We start from the raw sequence: 19,024 nt of genomic DNA on the forward strand, positions 1-19,024 counted from the left end.
AGAAACGGATCAGTTTCCTGAGAATCTTGGATCAATGAATGATGAGCAGGAGGAGAGATTCCATCAGGACCTACAGACATGGAGAAGTTTACACAGTGAAGACTTAATGTTCAATTCACATGTATCTAGCCTCATCAGGGTTTAATTGATCAATTTACAGAAATCAACATTTGTAACAGCTGTATTCCAACTGTCAAAAAACAATGTTTTTCTCTTAAAGCATTTTTTGGATGATAAATATTAACAGAAATGAACTAAAAACGTCACAAAAATGTAATCAATATAGTGAGAAGATTTGAATTCTCTAAATCAAATTAGAATTAAAAACCTGACATGATTGAGAAAAATGGATGTCATCTTTGAATTCAGTGGTGCACAAAGGTCCTAATTCAGATGAAAAAACATTTCCAAAAACTTCCAAAAAATAGTTTTTGAAACCCAGTGTTATGCCTGAGTGTGAAAGTAGTCCAACAGAATCTCAAAAGTGCAAGAATGTTGGCAAAACTCTTTTTTTCAGCTGAAATGGAACATATAATTTCTTAAGTACACCAAAAGTGTAACAACTTCATATAATCAAGAAATTTATAAAACCAAAATGCCAAAATGTTTCACTTCATTATTACATTACATTACATTATAATAAAAATAATCTAAAAATTGCACAAGAAGCCCTGGACTGTGGGAAACTTTGCTCCATCAGACCCCAGCACATCGCTACAATCTGCTCACTTCAAGTGACCGATGAAAATCAGAGAAGTGGGGAGAACTTCTGAATCCAGCCCATCAGCTGTGAGTTTGTGAGCGAGCATCTGAAGTGTGAGGTTGAAGGTCAGCGCAGTGCAACAGTTGGAGTGGTGGTAGGGAGGGGTTTAGCAGCAGAGCAGCATATGGTGCTGAAACAGATCCCCAGGGGATATCCGGCCATCCTTGGGTGCTTCTCAACCGCCATTGACTGTGAGAGAACAATGGCCTTCACTCAGGACTCAGCACCTGCATCTGCAGACCGTTCACCAGCTTACTGCTTCTAAAAAGACGTTATCGTTATCTTCTCTGCTCCATTTTCCACAAAATTATTGACAATGTCTTCTGTGCACCAGACATGCTCACACGAGTTACCTTGTTCAAACCTGTCCTCTTGCATGAAGTACTGTTAAATTGAATTACAAGTCATACATCTTGTTTTTTCACTGTATGAAGTTAAACCAGGATAATTCTTATTTCTCATATTCAATTCACTGAACAGCACACAAACCATTTTTAAAACGTCATCCTACAGCTCTCAAAGGCATATTTTAAGTGAGTCAACAAGGTCTATGACAAGAACATTATGCTTAAAATGAAAATTTGCATCAATATAGCATGCTTCATTGCTGATACGCTGATATTATCAGTGGCAGGCAGGCTGTGCATGGATTTCTAATTTAAGGTTTTGCTGTTCAGTGTATTTGTAACAAGGTATGCTATTAATTACAGCATTTTTCTTGTTTGAATATACAGTAATTTTTGAAAAATGCAGACATTTCCTCAGGAATTATTCTTCCAAAGAAACGTCGTCAGACTGCATGAGATGGGAGGCGCTCATGCGCCACCTTGTGGTGAACTTAGTGCAGACTTCGGAGCATATATGCATCCTTTGGCACCAACAAGGCAGTTCAGAGTAGTTTACATCAGTCATTAATTAAACATCACATTTCAATAAAATGCTTATAGAAATCAAGCATCCGAAAACACATTTTCTTTGATAGCATGGAAATTCTCCACAAACTGCATCAATACTGTTTTAAATGTTTCCACTTTCATTGTTTTATAGGCTTCAACACGCACAGCTGAAAAATGTATCCATTTGTTTTAATTCTTCTAATTAAAATATAATATGTCTTGTCAGTCCTGTCCCAAAAATATCACAACTAGAATGTTTTCTTTTGTGGATTCTTGTGTTTAAATTTGATTTTTGGCTACATCAATTTCACAATAGAAAGGTTTTTCTTCTATGTGTATACCCATATGTCTGTTCACATCACCTGTCACCCTTCTTTAAGTTCATATCATGAAGAAAAAAAGAAAGTGGATCTAAATAACCTTTAAAAAATGGGCAACACACATACTGGTGTCAGTATTCATAAACTGCTGATCCACTGGGATTTTTCCCCACAACTATAAGAGGAGAATGGGAAGACTGTTTCAGCAGCTTAAAGTGTGTTGAGTGCCATCTCTGAACTCACAGCACTTTAAACCTGGAAGCAGACGGGCTACAGCAGCTGAAGTCCTTATCAGATGACCCTTCCTTATCAGATGTCCTTATCAGATGAACTGGAATTTGTTTGAGGTATTAACAGACATCTGTCTGTTTTCATTTCACTCTGTAACCCATTGACTCCACTGAGGGCAGCAAAGAGGATCCACCAGTACCTGCCAAGGCAAAATCCACTACAGGGACATCACCTGTCTTTGCCAAAGAGAGCGAGGAGAAATACTCTACCCATGCTTTGACTTGAAAGAGGGAATCTTGCACCAATGATGAAAATCATCTGATTGTATAATCAGACACATCGATTTTTCCACCTTGTTATAAAATGATCCACTGCGTGACGTTCCATTCCACCGTGTTTGAAAATGTTTTTATTAAATATTATTACAGAGACATTAAGTACTGGGAACTGAAGACCAATAAATGCACTAATTTTCTATGCTGTCAGTATTAATGGGTTAAAAAAAAAAAAACAAAAAAACACAGTTTTTTACAATGCAGACATAAATGATTCATAGCTACATGTTTTACAATTTCAAGAATAAAGCATATTATAAGTAAAAGGGACACACTCTTTTTAAGAAAACATCATTATTTATCAGAATTTACATGTTTAACTATTTGTGGTCTATATGAAACTGTTCCTAACAGGGTGGAACACATTCAGAGACAATTGTGGAAAAAAAACAAAAAAAACAAAACATGTAATTATTAATTTATGCAACCCTAAGGAGCCTCCTAGAAATATTGCTGCAAATTAAAAAAAAAAAAAGATTTTTTTTATTTGCATAAAAACCCAAATGTAAGACTAAGTTACATTAGAAAAGTTTTGCATTTTCTCTCACCAGTTGGTGGCGGTAAAGCGCCATTTAGTTGTTTGGTAACCGTCAGTAACTATCAAGAAGAAGAAGAAGAACTTAAAAAAAAAAGCAAACAATAATTAATATTTTTATTTATTTAATGTAAACAGTTATTATTATTTATATAAAAAAAAAGCAGAATAATAAGTATAGCAATAATACAAACAACAAGAACAACAACTCCGGATAGTTAGCGCCGTAGCACCGAGATGTTGGGTTAGTTAGGGTTAGGTTAGGCTCCTGATACCAAGATGGCTGCCTTGATGTGTGGAGCTGCGGTGTTTCCAGGGCTTTTCTTCAGCTTCAGGAAGACCTTAAGACACACCAGGACGGAGTGGGGCGAAGCCGACGTCACCGTTGTCAGCGAGAGGTCAGCCTCCTCACGAAGAGCAAGCTACACTTTCATGTTACAGGGAGCTGCTGCTAATGCTGTGAGGACTGAATTACTAATATTACAGGGAGAGAAGAGCTGTTGAAGTTTAGCTTGTGTTTCAAATGAAGAGCCTGGTTATGCTGGAACAGTCAGGCCACTTTATTAGGTACACTTGTACATCAGCTAATACCTGCAGTCCAACAGCTGTGGCATGGAGACTAAAGAGAACTTCTTTAAGTTCAAACAATAAATGAAAAAGAAGAGGAAAGTGGATGTAAATAACTTTTTCCTCAGACATGCTGGTGTTAGTATTTCAGAAACTGCTGACTCACTGGGATTTCAACCTACAACTATCAGAGCAGAACGGAAAGACTGTTTCAGCACCTCAGGGTGAACTGACAGCAATTTAAACCTTGAAGCCGACTGGCTACAGCAGCTGAAGAACTTACCAGATGTAAAAAGGCTCTCCACAACAATGCACAAGATGCCTGATGAGTCTGGAGCAGGTGCAATATTAAGATGGTAAGGGTTAGGTGTAAATAACATGAAAGCATGGATTTATCTTGGTGTGTGGATCTGATGTATGGAGGATGTGGTCCTCCATACAAGTGTACCCATCTTCTCATGGCCACTTCCAGCAGAATAATGCACCTCATCACAAACCTGAAATGTAGTTGATATGGTACAACAGGAAATTTACATCATGAATGTAACCATGAGAGTATTTTACTAAAATCTATGGGGGACAAAAATGGCAGTTTTCAAAACAAATGTGTGTCCAGCCTGCTGCTAGCAAAGTGTAACAAATAAAGTGGCCTAACTGAATTTGGAAAACAAATTCACATTAAAAATAAATAAATAAAAACATGCATCAAATTTGTTCGTACTCTATACTGTTCATTTCCTTGACTAACTAGAGTAACTAACTAGAGTATAAATGGAAAATTGTTCAACTTTTCTTTGATTCTCCTAATTATTATTCAGTAATCAAACCTCAACAGGACTCGAAGGATTTTAAAGTCAACATTTATAAAGAATAATAAAATTTTCAAGCTTGATTTGAACGTGCAGAGGCTGTTCCAGTTAAGTTTTTCAAAAGAATGCAGGAATATTTTAGTTTCCAGTCTAAAATATCAGCATTAGGATTCAGTTTTACAGTGAGAAGGTCTGATGTGTTTCTACAGACTGATTTCTGCTGTCCATGGGTCGTTGGCCACTGCAGTTGGAGTCACAGTTGTTTCATCTTGCAGGGATGTGATGACTGACAGGTGAAGAACTCTGAATGAGCTGCTGGTACATTTTCATTGCAATATAGGAAAAACAATCGAGTTAAAATGCTTCATGTCTCACAATGTACAGGCACTGGCTGGTGAACAGTTTTGTCCTGTTTGGAGTTCCTTACATGGTGTTTGACATCTACACCATGTATCTGAGCCACTTTCACACTGAGAGGAGTAGAACTGGGTCCGAATCTCCCAGTGGACACTCGCTGCAGACGGTCAGAGCTTTCCTTCGCAAGGACTGGATGCTGGTTCTCCATCACATGGCCCTGGTTTTTATTTTCACACCAATCACACTGGTGAGATCAGTGAGGAAACAGTCGTATTCATTCAGTCGAACCTCAGCCGTCATAGATTTTCATTCATTTGGAAAATTTGTCACAGATCTAAAATCAATAACTTTGAGTGAGATTCTTCTAATTGTTTTGATGCAGATCTTCACTGTTTGGAAATATTTCTAGATCATCAAACAGTTCATTTAGGTGAAATATTCTTTGCAACATAGTCTTTATAGGCCAGATTAAATCCTGATGTGAAATGATGAAGGGAGCAGATATTTATGACTGAAAAGAAATGCTAAGTTGATTATTGACTGCATTGTGCCTGTTTTCAGTTTTTCAGGAGAGGTTTGGGGGATTTCTTTATTGGCTGCATGCTCATCACAGAGCTCAGCACTCCCTTCGTCTCCATAGGGAAGATCCTCATTCAGGTGAACAATGAAGGAAAAACATGATCTCATTCCCAATCTTTGCATCACATCTTGATAGATTGCCCCAGTTTTTTCACTCGCATGTTTCTGTTCATCTGTTTGTTTACACACAGCTGCGCCTCGAAGGCACCAAGCTGCATGCAATCAACGGCCTCATTGTGCTACTGACCTTCTTCACGTGTCGCATCCTCCTCTTCCCCTTCATGTACTGGATGTACGGCCGGCAGTTCGGCATTCCTCTGCACCGAGTGGCCTTCCACCTGCCTCTGCACTGCAATGTGGGGAACCTGGTGCTGCTGGCTCCACAGATCTACTGGTTCACCCTGCTGCTGAGGAAAGCACAGCGACTCTACCTGAGGCAGAGGAGGCGGCAGGTAGACGAAGATGTGTCGAAGAAAGACTGAGGAACTCGTCTTGCTGTATATATCACTGTTAAATGAACAGTATCTGTTCATTTAAGACACGGGGACCAGAAGTCATGGCTTCTGTGCCTGGTTTTACTAAAGATTTATTTGTACTGAAACAAATAAATCTCATTTACAACAAAGTATTAAGGCCAGTTTAAGAAAAAACTAAAAATAACAAGAACAAAGTCAAAATCATAAGAATAAAGTCATATTCTGAAAATAAAGTTGTAACGTTACCTGAATAAAGTTGTAGTAAGCACATAAGCATCGGATTATTAATCAGTCTAAACATTTTATTTGTTTAACTGTAAAACCAGTATCAAAATATAATTCACAAGATGCTTAAAATTCTCATTTAACTGCTTTCAAAAGTTAAAGTTCTCATAATAGACGACCTTTATTCTGGTAACATGACGATATAATTTATTTTTCTTAGTCTGGCCCTAATATTCCATCATAATCTGTCATCGGCATCAGGGCAATGGAAAACCATTTACATTATGGTAACATAATTACAATATACATTACAAGATTATTTGATCATGTTGATCAAATAAATGTGTTCAATAAGCTGCTCAGTGGTCATTTTTCTCAGGTAGACTGGTTACAAACTTGAAGACATGCTAATGCTAACGAGAGGGCACATGTCCTCATGTTTAAATTTTTTTCAGTCTTTTCTACAACTACCACCATTTTTGCCTGTGAAAAGTTTATATATATTTTTAAGTGATTCAGTTGAACCATAATTCAAAACCCATTTTCATTTGTTGATTTTCAGTAAATTTTCTTAATTACTTTTGTCTGTTTCAAAGTTATTTCAGAGGCCTTAGTAGGATTTTTAGTCATTTACGGAGGGCCACAAACAGTTTTTTTCCCCATGTTTTTACCATCAAATTGAGCTTTCTGAAAATGTTTTCATCCATCCATCTTCTGCCGCTTATCCGAGGTCGGGTCACGGGGGTAGCAGCCTAAGAAGTGTTTTCAACGGCCCAGAAAATTATCAAAAAAAAACACTGGTGGATGTTTATGTTACAGTTTAAAAGAGCCAACCTTGCTGTATATATCAAGAATTTTTCCCTGCTATACTAACCTTATTTTCATATCTCCTAACAAAAATAATGAACAGATCATATCTTTGCACTAGAAAATAACATTTATTTACTAGAGTTCAGTTTTTACACCTGAGTAAAGTGCGCATTCTGATATTCAACGCATGTCATTATTTCGTAAAAATCTTCAATCAGCAGGTCGTCTCTAGTAGGAAACATGCACAGAGTGTCTGTTCAAGCTGCAGACGACACAAGCTGAGCAATCTTCTGCTGGAGCACTGCCTTCATGTGCTGGTTGCTCAGGTTGTCTGTGATGGTGGAGAAGAAGTGGCGTGTGTTGTCGCTTTCCGCGTGGCTGCAGCTGTCTGGGAAAGCCGCCATGACGGCCTCGTAGTGACTGAGGATCTCCAGGCTGCATAGGAACAGAGGCTCAGACTGGCCTCCTGGCATCATCACCTGCAATGAACAAATGTATGTCAAATCTCAATATCTTGGATAAGATATTTCAGGGTGCACACATTAAAGACGTGCTTTTAATTATCTTCATCCTGTTATGATCTTGTAACAATACCGTCAAGTCCCTTTGCTCAATAAACTTTAAGAAGTATCCATAAATTCCTCTTTCCATTATTATTTATGCTTCTGTAAATACTGCACAGCTGTGTGACATCAACATTCTTGTTCTGTGCATGCAGGTTGCTTTGGGAACAAAAACCGTTCACACAGAGGTGTCGCTGCGGTCACATTTAATTAGCAGTAGAGAGAGAAACAATGTAAATCAGTAAAGAAAAAAAATGGAATTGAGCAGTAAAATCTGCTTTGTGATCAATTTATCTCCAAGCTTTATCAGATATCTGCAGCCATGTCTGAAACTTCATAATCATTAAAAGCAGATTTTCCACACCAGACCTTTGCTGCAGCTATGTTGTTGGTGTGCTGAGGTAAAATCCAAATATAATTGTTTAATTCCTACCTGGATGTGCTGTATGTGGCAGAAGAGCTGGCTGAGAACGAAGAGGACCTCTTGGCTCGGAGCTGCAGCCTCCTCCTCCATGTGAGCATCTTCTGACTCCTGAGGAAAATCTTCTGTATATTTCACAGGATTATGATTTCTTTTAACAGCTTTAACAGACAGATTTAACTCTGAGGAATCAGGAGCTTTAGGACACTCTAAAGAAGAAGAATGAAGAGGCAGCTTGGCTTTCACACAGTTCATCATGTCCCTCACAGCATGGGCGTACAGCCTGCAGGTGTGGGCCCAGCCGTCAGAGGACAGCCAGTCGGAGCAGCTGGAGCCGCAGAGCAGCTGCAGGACTCGCAGCAGGAGAACCGACAGGCGCAGCTCGCATGAGAACTGCCTCAGGTCCAGGAGGGGCAGGAAGTCCACGTACTCCAAGGAGAACGGGACGCTGAGGCGAGCCGACGTGATCAGCTCCCTGAGGACGCCCAGCAGCCGCTCCCACTGGGAGACGGAGCACCAGGGGAGGGTCTGCGTCAGCACCACCAGCAGGCCTTTGCTGAACATGCTGACATGGTCGGGCCGGTGCTGGTCCAGAGAAAGACGGGACAGCATGGTGGACCGCAGGGAGTCGGACAGGGAGCAACACTCCATCCAGGCTAAAAGACCCGTTCCCTGGCCGTATTCAGGAAGGTCCAGGCCAGACCAGTCCTACAGGGGAGACAAGGACAGGAACATTGATACAGCCTGGTCCAAATATCCAAACCCTTTGATCATCTCAGTCTCTTACGTATATTTAATTAAGTCTAATTTATTTGAATAGCACATTTCAGCAACATGGCAGTTCAAAGTGCTTTACACCTTAAAAACATCCCAGTCACCAACTGAGAAACGATCAATAAATGTAACATTTTGTCAAATACTGTCATCAAAATAATCAATGCACATCAATTATATTGATCAATGTTCTAATTATTACTAATCAAAAGCAACGCTGAACAGGTGGGTTTTTAGACTTGACGTAAAGGAACTAAGTGTTTCGGCTGTTATGACGTTTTTTTGGAAGTTTGTGTCACTTTATGATTTCTTAGGCAGACATGTGAAGACACTGTTGCATTAATCGTTGTGACTAAAGATAAACACATGGATGAAATTTTCTAGAACTTGCTGGGACATTAATCATTCCATCCTGGAAGTATTCTTCAAGTTTCTTCTGAAGATTCAGACACTACACCCAAATTTCAGATGTTATTGACTTAAAACAATCTTCTGTGTCTTGTTGAAAAGTTAAATTTGTTTTATTTTGCACTAGAAATCAGGCCAAAAATACTTACTAATAAGTGTTTTTGCAGTGTGGACATGATATTCCTACCTCTTCAGGAAGGTCACAGACTTCCAGCAGAGAGGAGGGCACCTCGTTTTTAAAGTGCTCTCCCCACACTGGCGTCAGATGGAACCGAACGGTCCAATCCAACGCCTCGGTCTTGTTGTAGAGCCAGAACAGAGCTCTGGACCAGCTGCTGGGGGCTGCCTCGATCTCTGCCCCCACCAGCTGCCCCAGAGTGGTCAGCACTGACACCAGCAGCTCCTTCGTGTCCATGGAGCGTAGGTGGACGGCACCCTCTGCTGGCTCCTCCCAACATCTATCAGATGATTCATAATGAAGTTAAAATGTGGAAAAGTAGAAAATATAAAACATTAGAGACCACAAACACACCTGTAAGCCTGGTTGTAGAGTTGGGCCAAGACAAAGAGGAGGGGGAGTGGAGAGCACTTCAGCACCCAGTGAGGGGAAGGAGCTGCTTCTACTGACAGAGCAGCATGGAGAAGCTGCAGACTGAACTCTGTGTCTATCTTATCGTCACCTGGAGATACATGAAGAAATTACTGAGTGAATCCATCAGAAAATGTTTCAACACATCCTCCACCCAAATACATGTAAAGTCTTGCTATAAATACTAGTCGACATAAGAACTGAAGTTAATGACTATATATAAAAGTCAAATATTTATAAAGCCTTGAAAATAAAATTATTCATGGATTGTGCAACACTTTGTCAGATTACAACCACAAAGTTCAACGACTTGCTTCCCCTGATACGAAAAAACATCAACATATTTGCAAAAAACATCTGGGTATTTATTTTAAGCAGTGTGACTGGTTTCAGAAGTAGTTGAGACCCAAATGGAAGAACAAAAATGTGCAAAAAGACGTTTTGGATAACAGGTTTCCTTTAAAGTTTATGGTTGTATCAGGACAAAATGTGAATAAATGCAAAAATGAATTATTTCAAAGGCTCAATAAGTTTTCCAGAAGATTTTTAAAGAAAACCATCAACTCTTAGTGAGATAAATGATAACTAGGGCATCCTCACCCACAGCTGAGAGATTGGGCAAGACAAAGGTGTTGACGACCTCCTGAGGCAACAGGAAACTTTGCTTCTTCTTCTCCTCAGTCATCATGTCTGGCGTCATCAGAAGACCCAGGAACTTGAGGAGTTGTTGCTTTTCACTCGCTGACATGGATTTGTTCCTGATTGTGTCCTGCAAACACCTGCATAGCAGACTCCTACCACTCGCAACATTTACTTTATCATCTTTAGGTTCTCCTTCATTTTTTCCTCCCAGCTGAGCTTTGAGTCCAGGCAGCTGCTGCAGGATCTTGGCCATCAGGGAGAATGCTCCCTTGTTGAAAATGGCTGAGTGGCAGCAGGACTTTAACGTTGCCTCTGGGTTCTGAAAGGCCACTCTCGCCACCAACGAGACGGCAGTGGTCAGGTTGCCTTGCGACACTGATGCTGAGGCTCCGCCCCCTCCTTGGATGATGCAGTTGAAGGCCATGTTGAGCTCCTGTTGGAAGCCATCTGCTACAGGGTAGGGGACAGGCTGCTTGAAGAAGCCCCTGCTGGATAACCCCAACATGGCAGCAAGCGTCTGGTTCTTGTCTTCTAAAGAAAGTGCAGAAAAAATATCTGCGGCGATCTTCATCAGCTTCCTGCACTGACTAACATCGGAGTTCTCAGCATGTAGGAGACTCATGAGGGTAGAGGAGAGGCTGAGGAGGGTACGATGCTGCCGGAAAGCAGCTTGATTTTCCTCCAGGCAGGTAACCCAGAGCTCAGGACGAGCCCAGCTTGCCTGGCCTGCAAACAGCTCTGCAAAGCTTTGGTAATCCTGCATGCGGTGAGTGATGATCACTGCAGTTAACTGAGCCTGAATGTCAGGAGTGATTTCCTCAGCAGGAAGGTTCAGGGACTTGAGTAGATCTCTGAGCGTGTTCGTCTCTGCTGCAGTTTCAGGAACTTCATCCAGAGCCGTCAGGACTCTCTGGATGCTCCGTTGTAGCCGGACGGCAGAGAAACATGGAGTCAAAGGGTCGGTGACCACCAGAAGGCCTTTATCTTTCCAAAACTGTACAAGACATACGATGATCTTCAAGGCTTCAGACAGCGTCATCGTGCTGGGCTGAAACGGAGACGGTGACAGAGAGGCACTCAAGTCTTTCTGAGCGTCTCGAATAAGTTCAGCACTGAGGGTCTCAATCTTTCCACTGCAGTTGGTCATTTTACACAAAACGTCCAACTTCTCTGTTACAGGAAGAATGACTTCCTCCATTATGAGGAAGGATGTGTACAGAGCATCAAGAGAAATGCATAGCGACTGAAAACACACATTTGTAGAAGATACCAGATCCATCATGTCTTTCAGCGCATTAAAGAGAACATGCAGGATGTCAGTGTTTGGAGAGGATGCTGTCATTTCTGCAGAGTCCAGCTTCAACCTCTTTGCAGCTTGAGGAGAATCTGAGTTCAGACGGGCAAACTGGTTGGCAAACATTGTCTCCATGGTTTCTTCGGTCTCTGATTTAAGTTTCTCTCTGCCTTTCCACAACTCCCACCAAACTTCCAGAAAAAATCTGACATCTTCTTCTCTGGCGGGATCGCTCCTGACGTGCTCCGTTATCCTTCCCAGCTCCATGGCGATCCGATCTCGGGGAAGAAGGAGGAGGAAACGGGCAAAAATAGGCGCAGCAGCAGTCGACTTCACCAACTCCATCAGAACTGCGTGGTTCATCTCAGGGAGGCTGTTCTGGAGGGAGAAGAACGGATTCTCCCTCCAAGCCTTTTCAACATCCTCCCCAGCTTCTCTGCTCAACAGCTTCAACCACACGACACAAACAATCCTCTTCTTCCAAGTTAAAGCTTGAAGACTGGGTCGACTGTTAGGTTCATCTAGTCCACAGACTTCTTGGAGTGCTAGTAAGATCGGGCGCCCGACACGGCTCCAGTCGGCTTTGGGAAGCGAGGACAGAGACAAGGGGATACACAGCTTCTCCGCCTGCAGGAAAGCCGCCTGGATAATGGCTGAATCTGAAAGAATCAGAAAGTCACAGGAATACTGCATGTTTTAGTTCATTAAGCACGGGCCAGATTTATAACAAAGGCCATTTCTAGTTTCCTTGTAGTTCATCAAACTACAAGGAGACATTCCTAACCCTTTAAGTAGCTCACTACTACATTTTACAAGTCGTTGAAATTCTAAATCTTGATATGAGTTAAACTGATAAAAAACTATAATACAAGAAAATCAACAATCCTCTATCGGTCAGAAGATGCAACAGATTTTGAGTGTTTCTAAACATTTTGAATAAACAGTTCTGGAGTCATTGAACTTTGTTGATGGCATTTCTCTGGCCTCCTCCTCATTTAACGAGAATGATGGATACCTGTCTATCATACCTGCCTGTCTCCCGCTGCATAACTCCATGTTAGTTATCCTTTTTCGAATTATACATTTACTCATTGCATTATTAGCTTTTGTTTACTTATTATGTTATATTCAGCTTTGATACTTACCTCCTTATATTTTCATTTCCCTATTTTATTCATATTAGGAATCATTTAGCATTTATTAATTACATTGTTTTCGGTTAATCGTTTACTCGTTGATTCTGATTTCATCTTATTCTAGTTTAACCATAAATAAACAATCGTCTGGTAGATAATATCTTATTTATGAAGTATAAAGGTAATATTTCTGTACAGCAGACAATAAGCGGACTTCAAAGGGTATGAAAGCAGTGGAAATATGCATTTACCTTTGTTCATAATGAGCGCCATGGCGGCTGAGTGAGGAGAAAAGCAGCCCAGTTAATGAAGGCAGCTTTAGAAACCAGACCAGCGGTTCTGTGTCTCAGAACAATCCAGTTTACTGGTGTCGGCGTGCTGCAGTTGTCCTCATTTTTTTAACAGCATGTCAACATTTCAAGAGTCCAGCGCTTCCGCTTTTTCAACGTATGGCAGCGGTCAGCAGTAGCCACAGCGACGCCTCTGGACAACGCCGGTACTGCGGCTCACACAGCCACGTCGATATATAAAGTTAAAAAAAAAAAATTTACAATCCTCTACTGCAAAAAAATTGTTTTTATTCTCTTAAGCATTTTATAAAGTATTTTGTATTTTTTTTGTCATGCAGTTTTTCTATGATTGTCACGTGATACAAGTGGGGTGGGTGAAGTTTTCATTCTTCAAAAATGAAAGCGAAAGCTTCCTGACAAATGCACAGTTTTACACGGAGAATCAAAGAAGAGATCACCAATGAATAATAGCCATGGGTCTGCTGCTGGGTTTTTTCCTATGCTATTTAATAGCAACTGGTATGTCGTTTAAAGGTGTTTGTGTATTTTGGTAAACATGGAGTCATTTTGTGTGGAGTACCGTGTTATATTAATTCATCATGTATTTTTCCACAGGTGTGCACTGTGTTCATCAGATCCAATGGCTGCCCTGTCAGTTCACAGATGAGCATGTGAGCCGCAATAATGAGGGCCATCTTGAGACTCAGCTCATCCACAGGCAGGCCATGCTGCAGTTTGGTCAAAAAGGAGACTCTCCTGTTAATCCACAGGCCATCACTTTCCTGATCACTGGTAAGTCACTCCCTGCGGCCTGTAAGTCACGGAAATGGAGCTGGAAACTGTTGCATTTCAGGTTTTGTCCCGTCTGGAGTAGGTTCCAAGCTGGACCTGCGGAGGTATCTGGATGGGGTGGAAGCAGAGCAGCTGGAATGTGAGCTGAGAAGGTACAGCACAGAGGGCATGCACATCCACTGGCCCAGCCAGGAAGCGAAGGATTACAACCGGTGGTTCACCTGCACCCTGAAGCAAGACCAGGGCCTGTTCACGGTCACCGGCTTCCTCAGACATCCATCTAACGAACCTCCACCGGGGCAGCAGGACTACAACAGCTGGCCCCCTATCGCTGACACTGAGATCCTGACTACATCTGGTAAACCTCAACAGATGAGAAATACAGTGTTGAAAAAGTATTCTCACCTCTTGAACTTTTTGGAATGACAACAGCAAACCTTAAGTACATTGTAATTAGGGCTGACAAAATTAATCGGATTAATCATGACAAATGAACAAATTTTGTGATGAATTAATTGCTAACTGGAATATACAGAGTCTAAAACAGGCATCTGCTGACATAAAAACAACCTCAGAGCACCAGTTAAGCCAAAACTGCATAAAAATAGATATATTTTGAATTTACGATGAAAAAAGCTTATTTGTCTGTAACGATGTTCAACCCAGAACTCTTAAAGTGACATAGTTCAACTTCTGTAAAAAAAAAAACATCTTCCATTAGACACCTTTTGCTAATCTTATTGCAACTATTAATTGTTTAATCCAAAAAAAAAAAAAATCAACAGATCAGCACTACATTGTGTTGATGTTTACTCAAATAGAAAGGGCTGAGTTTTTCAACACATTGACCTTAGAAGTATGTTTTTTAGCTGCAGGTGCATTCTTTGCTACAAATGATCAAATGTAAAGGGAAGCTGTGTTTTTGCATTTTAGGCAATAAGATATTTTATCATTTAGAAAAGGATTTGAAATATTTGCTCATTCATTTAATCATCAGAAAACTTACTAGCAGAGTGTTTCACTTATCGCAAGACATTTTTTAATTATCAAATTAGAATAAACTCCCATTATATTCCTGAAAAGTGACTTGTTAGTTTGACCTTATTTTATATGCTCAACAAAGACATCTGCACTCAAAATAAGACTAAAATACTTGGTAAGATTTTGTGTTTTTACAATGCAACGGTTTTTCTGTAGACGGATTTTCCCACCTGAGCTGCAGATCTCTGCAGCTCCTCCAGAGTTACCTATTGGCTGCTGCTCTGATTAACGCTCATCGTGCCCAGCCTATCAATTTTTAAAATCTGTTGCCTTTTCCTTCCATTTCAGTAATATAGTAATATAACACGACAGTATATGTCGCCATATTGCATACGATTCCAATAAATCACATTAAAATGTATCAAACGTTAGAGGGGATGTAAAACCTTTGAAGTTACGAGGATCTCATAACCGAATAACGGTGTTCTCCACCCTAGTCACTCTTCACATATTGATGTATGGTTAACTTTGTCCTACAGTTGCCATGATTACCAAAACACAGACTCCCTCTGTGAAAGCCACCCTTGGTTCTCAGCAGAGGCTCCACTGCCAGTTCGCCGTCGATCACCGGGGAGCAAACATCACGGTGGAGTGGCACTGGCAGCAGCGTGGAGAGAGGACCAAACTCTTCAGCCACTGCAGCCGGACGGGGCAGATCCAGGGCTCCGGAGTGGGGAAAAAGGCCCTCGCTGGAGGAGATGCCACCTACACACTGCCCTTCGCCAAGATGAGCAGTGAAGGGACATACATTTGCTCTGTGCTTGTAAATCCGCTGTTTGGGAATCAGGACGTAGTGCTGCATATCGAAGGTGAGAGAGGGAGCTTGTCGGTCAGGTCAGTAAATAATGTAAAAGTAAAATAGTTTTAATAATAAATTCCAACAAAAAAATGGGGATTGAATATTAAAAATAATAATTTTTTTATTCACAGTTATTAAAACCCCTTAACCTGCAGTGGAACACCCGCATACCGTTTTTCATTGCATTTTCCAGGGGTGAGGTTAAGGGATTTAACCAGGCAATTAATTACATCCAGTTTGGAAACCCAAACAGTTCTCTCCTGGGCGATATGCTCTATCTCAGGAGTTATAAATAATCCTCCCAGCATAATCCAGGCTGTCCTCGCTGTGGGATGAATACCTTCAAAGTGATTCACATTGGAGGAATCCTGTCCAGCAGAACCACCTAAACTGACTCCTTCTGATGCAGAGGAGTCGCAGCTCTGTCCCAAGTTATCTCTGGATGACAAGGCTCACATCATCCACATTATTTCAGCCATTTCTCATGACTGAAGGCAAAGGTCAGAGTCTGCATGGCCTGGAAAATTAAAAGCTTTGCTTTTTTGCTCAGCTTTTTTCCCCACATGGCAAACTGGAGTCTGTCTTTCCATCTCTCTCTCCACTCTACCATCACTGTTAAGGTACTGAAACTCCGTTGAGTTTGAGACAAAGATTGACCTGGAGGGAATGGTCAGATGTTTCAAATTCAAACAGAGCTGAGAATGAGCAAAATTATGCAAAATTTGTATTTTGCATGTTTTTATGCTTCCATTTGGGTCTCAAACTGTTTCTAAAACCAGCCCACATACTTAAAATGTGGGCAGTTTTAATTAGACAAATAGTGTCTTTTAATACATCAGTTGTAGACCTTTGGTTTACATTAGTTAACACAGACTTGAATACATGTCGTACTGCATACATGCTTAAATTTTTCTACTGTCATATGTGTGTTTGTGAACACATTTTAAGGAAGAAAGTATTTTAGGCTGTTCCAAGAAACCTTTAATTATTTCTCATAACTGATCGAAAATCTATTTGCTCCATTTGCTAAACACTAAGCAGTTTTTTTAAAAGAATCATTCTATAGTTATCCTGTATGTCATCAGTTTTCCCATTCAAAACTTTCATCCTTTTAGAGCCTCCCCGTGTCTCCCTGAACGTGAACCCTGTTCTATCTGTGCTGGCCGGCACTGAACACAAGATTATCTGCGAGGCAGAGAACTACTACCCTCTGGACGTGGAGATAAAGTGGTACGAGCAGGACCCGGCGGCGTCGGGTCAGCGCGTCGGGGCCCCTCTTCCCAAGATGCTGCAGAACATCCTGCTGTCCAGCCATAAGCACAACCGGGACATGACCTACTCCTTGATGGGCTTCTTCTACCTCAAGGCTTCGCTCGAGGCTTCTGGGAGACAGTTCACGTGCATCGTCTCCCATAAGTCGCTAAAAATGCCCATCAAGAAAAGCTTCATCCTGCAAGTTGAAGGTTAGAGTTCACCTTCTCTGCAGAACCACTGTCCACCACTGGATGGCAGCAGAGGGTCATGTCTGTGGTTTGTTCTTTCTGTTCAGAGCCGACCAACTGGACCTTTTACCTCATGGTTTTCTTCATCTTGGCCTTTCTGCTCGTTGTTCTGGTTGTGATGCTGTCTGCCCTGCACACAGGTAACCAGTCACTTTAAAATGATAAGAAGATAAGGCCTATGTGAATTTATTATCTAAATAAGACTTGCATTTTTTCCCCACAGCAATGAAAAAGTCTAAGCAGGTAAAGTTACACTGAATCTGAATTATTTTTGAGTCAATTTCCAATTTCAGTGTAAAATGTAGGAACAACTTGATAAGTGTGTTTGTGTGTTTTTTAAATCTTTGTGTGTTTTGAGCAGGATAAACCATACTGAGCAGCGATGGATCATGACGAGAATTAACACAACCAGCCTGGACTTTCTGACTCCTTCGTCCATGTGCATTTTATGATGATCATGGTGATTTGGACTTATGTGAAGCTTCTGCTTTCTACATTGCACTGACTAATGGAATTTTAAGAATGATAATTCCTGGATATGAAAACTTGACAAACTAAATATTTGACAATTTAATGTGTCTCTTGCTACTAATTGAGGTGTGGAGACCCAGCATGTTTCTGAGTAATTATTGAAGAAGTTGTATTTATTACCAGAGCTACAATTCCATGGAAAGGTTTTCACCTCCTTTGACTTTTTCACCCCCTCAGTTTGCAGCGGTACAGTCAATATTTCATGCTATTTCCAGGGTTTGATGGTATAAAGCAATTCAAAGAAGTGAATAAATCTCAAGAGGGAAAATGATGCAAGCCATGGTTTGCCAAATTTTCACAAATAAAAATTATAAAGTGTACCGTCCATTTATATGTCTGCCTTCTGAGTGAATATTTTGTGGAATCACCTTTAGATGATGCACTTACAGCTTCAAATCTGTCCAAACCAAAGCATTTGCCTATTCTTCTGTTAAATAGTTCAAGTTCAGGCAGATTGGATGGAGAACATCTGTGAACAGCAGCATTTAATTCTTGTCAAAGATTCTTAATTGCAATTAGGTCTGGACTTTGACTGGACCATTCAAAAACATGAAAATACTTTGTTCTATATCAAGAATGTGCAACCTTTACAACCTAGAGAGCCATTTTTTTCTCTCAGGCCAGTCAATGAAACAAAACAAAAACAAAACTTACTTAGAGCTGCAAAAGACAACTGGATATTCCTTTATTTGTGGGATGGAAAATGATGCAAAAAAAAGTATATAGATTAAAATCTAGTTACAAGGAAAAAACAAAATTCAGAGCAAATCTGAAAATAAATAGAAAAATATTCTCTCCTCACAAGAACGTATCTAAACATGACTTAAAAAGGCAACCCAGGACTGGAATGAAATGAATAAAAGCTGTAATTCACTTAAAATAATAATAATAAACATTTCTTTGTTGCAATGTATACATTAGAATACATAATAAACACAATAATTTATCTAAACAGTAAAATACAGGCTCTAATGATGTGAGAGGGATGAACAGCGCTACGTAAGATTGTGATTGACAGCGCTAAGACCCGCCTCCTGGCTCTGATTGGTTGTTTCTACTGGTACAAAGCAGACAAAACTGAGTTTTTTCAAATTCAATCTGTCTCGTACCATACTGTCTCAACGTAGCAATCTATTTTATAATGTACAACCAGATTTGCTCTGTTTCTTTGAGGTTGCAGAACTATACTACTGTTAGTGTGATATAAATAAAGTTTACATCTGTTATGTAGAAGTTTCATGATGGCAAACTGACAGCTGTGATACAATACATTTAACCTGTGAGGTTCCACTTGCTACATACATCCATCCATCCATCCATCCATCCATCCATCCATCCA

The 19,024-nt window shown here is 40.5% G+C and overlaps 3 protein-coding genes across 4 annotated transcripts; 2 read left to right on the forward strand and 1 right to left on the reverse strand.

The window, feature by feature from the left end:
• The first annotated feature begins 3,354 nt into the window (after window positions 1-3,354).
• LOC129359294 (TLC domain-containing protein 3A-like) lies at window positions 3,355-6,448 on the forward strand. 2 transcript variants are annotated; one of them, XM_055028834.1, is made up of 5 exons: window positions 3,355-3,478; window positions 4,666-4,749; window positions 4,841-5,060; window positions 5,375-5,470; window positions 5,584-6,448. In XM_055028834.1, the coding sequence occupies exons 1-5, from the start codon at window positions 3,360-3,362 to the stop codon at window positions 5,872-5,874; spliced, it is 810 nt and encodes a 269-aa protein (XP_054884809.1). In that variant the 5' UTR covers window positions 3,355-3,359; the 3' UTR covers window positions 5,875-6,448. The 2 variants fall into 2 exon arrangements, with proteins under 2 accessions (XP_054884809.1, XP_054884810.1); XM_055028835.1 differs by having other exon boundaries at window positions 3,373-3,539.
• Window positions 6,449-7,007: 559 nt separating this feature from the next.
• Window positions 7,008-13,160, reverse strand: gemin4 (gem (nuclear organelle) associated protein 4). Its single transcript, XM_055028833.1, has 6 exons — window positions 12,982-13,160; window positions 10,259-12,253; window positions 9,602-9,749; window positions 9,257-9,527; window positions 7,900-8,595; window positions 7,008-7,382 (listed from the first exon to the last, which is right to left on the reverse strand). The coding sequence occupies exons 1-6, from the start codon at window positions 13,001-13,003 to the stop codon at window positions 7,161-7,163; spliced, it is 3,354 nt and encodes a 1,117-aa protein (XP_054884808.1). The 5' UTR covers window positions 13,004-13,160; the 3' UTR covers window positions 7,008-7,160.
• Window positions 13,161-13,425: 265 nt separating this feature from the next.
• On the forward strand, window positions 13,426-18,018 carry dhrs13b.2 (dehydrogenase/reductase (SDR family) member 13b.2). Its single transcript, XM_055028529.1, has 8 exons — window positions 13,426-13,539; window positions 13,636-13,812; window positions 13,895-14,170; window positions 15,333-15,662; window positions 16,768-17,115; window positions 17,202-17,294; window positions 17,378-17,397; window positions 17,516-18,018. Exons 1-8 carry the CDS (start codon window positions 13,494-13,496, stop codon window positions 17,528-17,530), a joined length of 1,305 nt encoding a protein of 434 aa, XP_054884504.1. The 5' UTR covers window positions 13,426-13,493; the 3' UTR covers window positions 17,531-18,018.
• The last annotated feature ends 1,006 nt before the right edge of the window (window positions 18,019-19,024 follow it).

This window comes from Poeciliopsis prolifica, unplaced genomic scaffold (assembly GCF_027474105.1).
Source record: "Poeciliopsis prolifica strain line A6 unplaced genomic scaffold, Auburn_PproV2 SCAFFOLD004, whole genome shotgun sequence".
Classification (NCBI taxonomy): domain Eukaryota; kingdom Metazoa; phylum Chordata; class Actinopteri; order Cyprinodontiformes; family Poeciliidae; genus Poeciliopsis; species Poeciliopsis prolifica.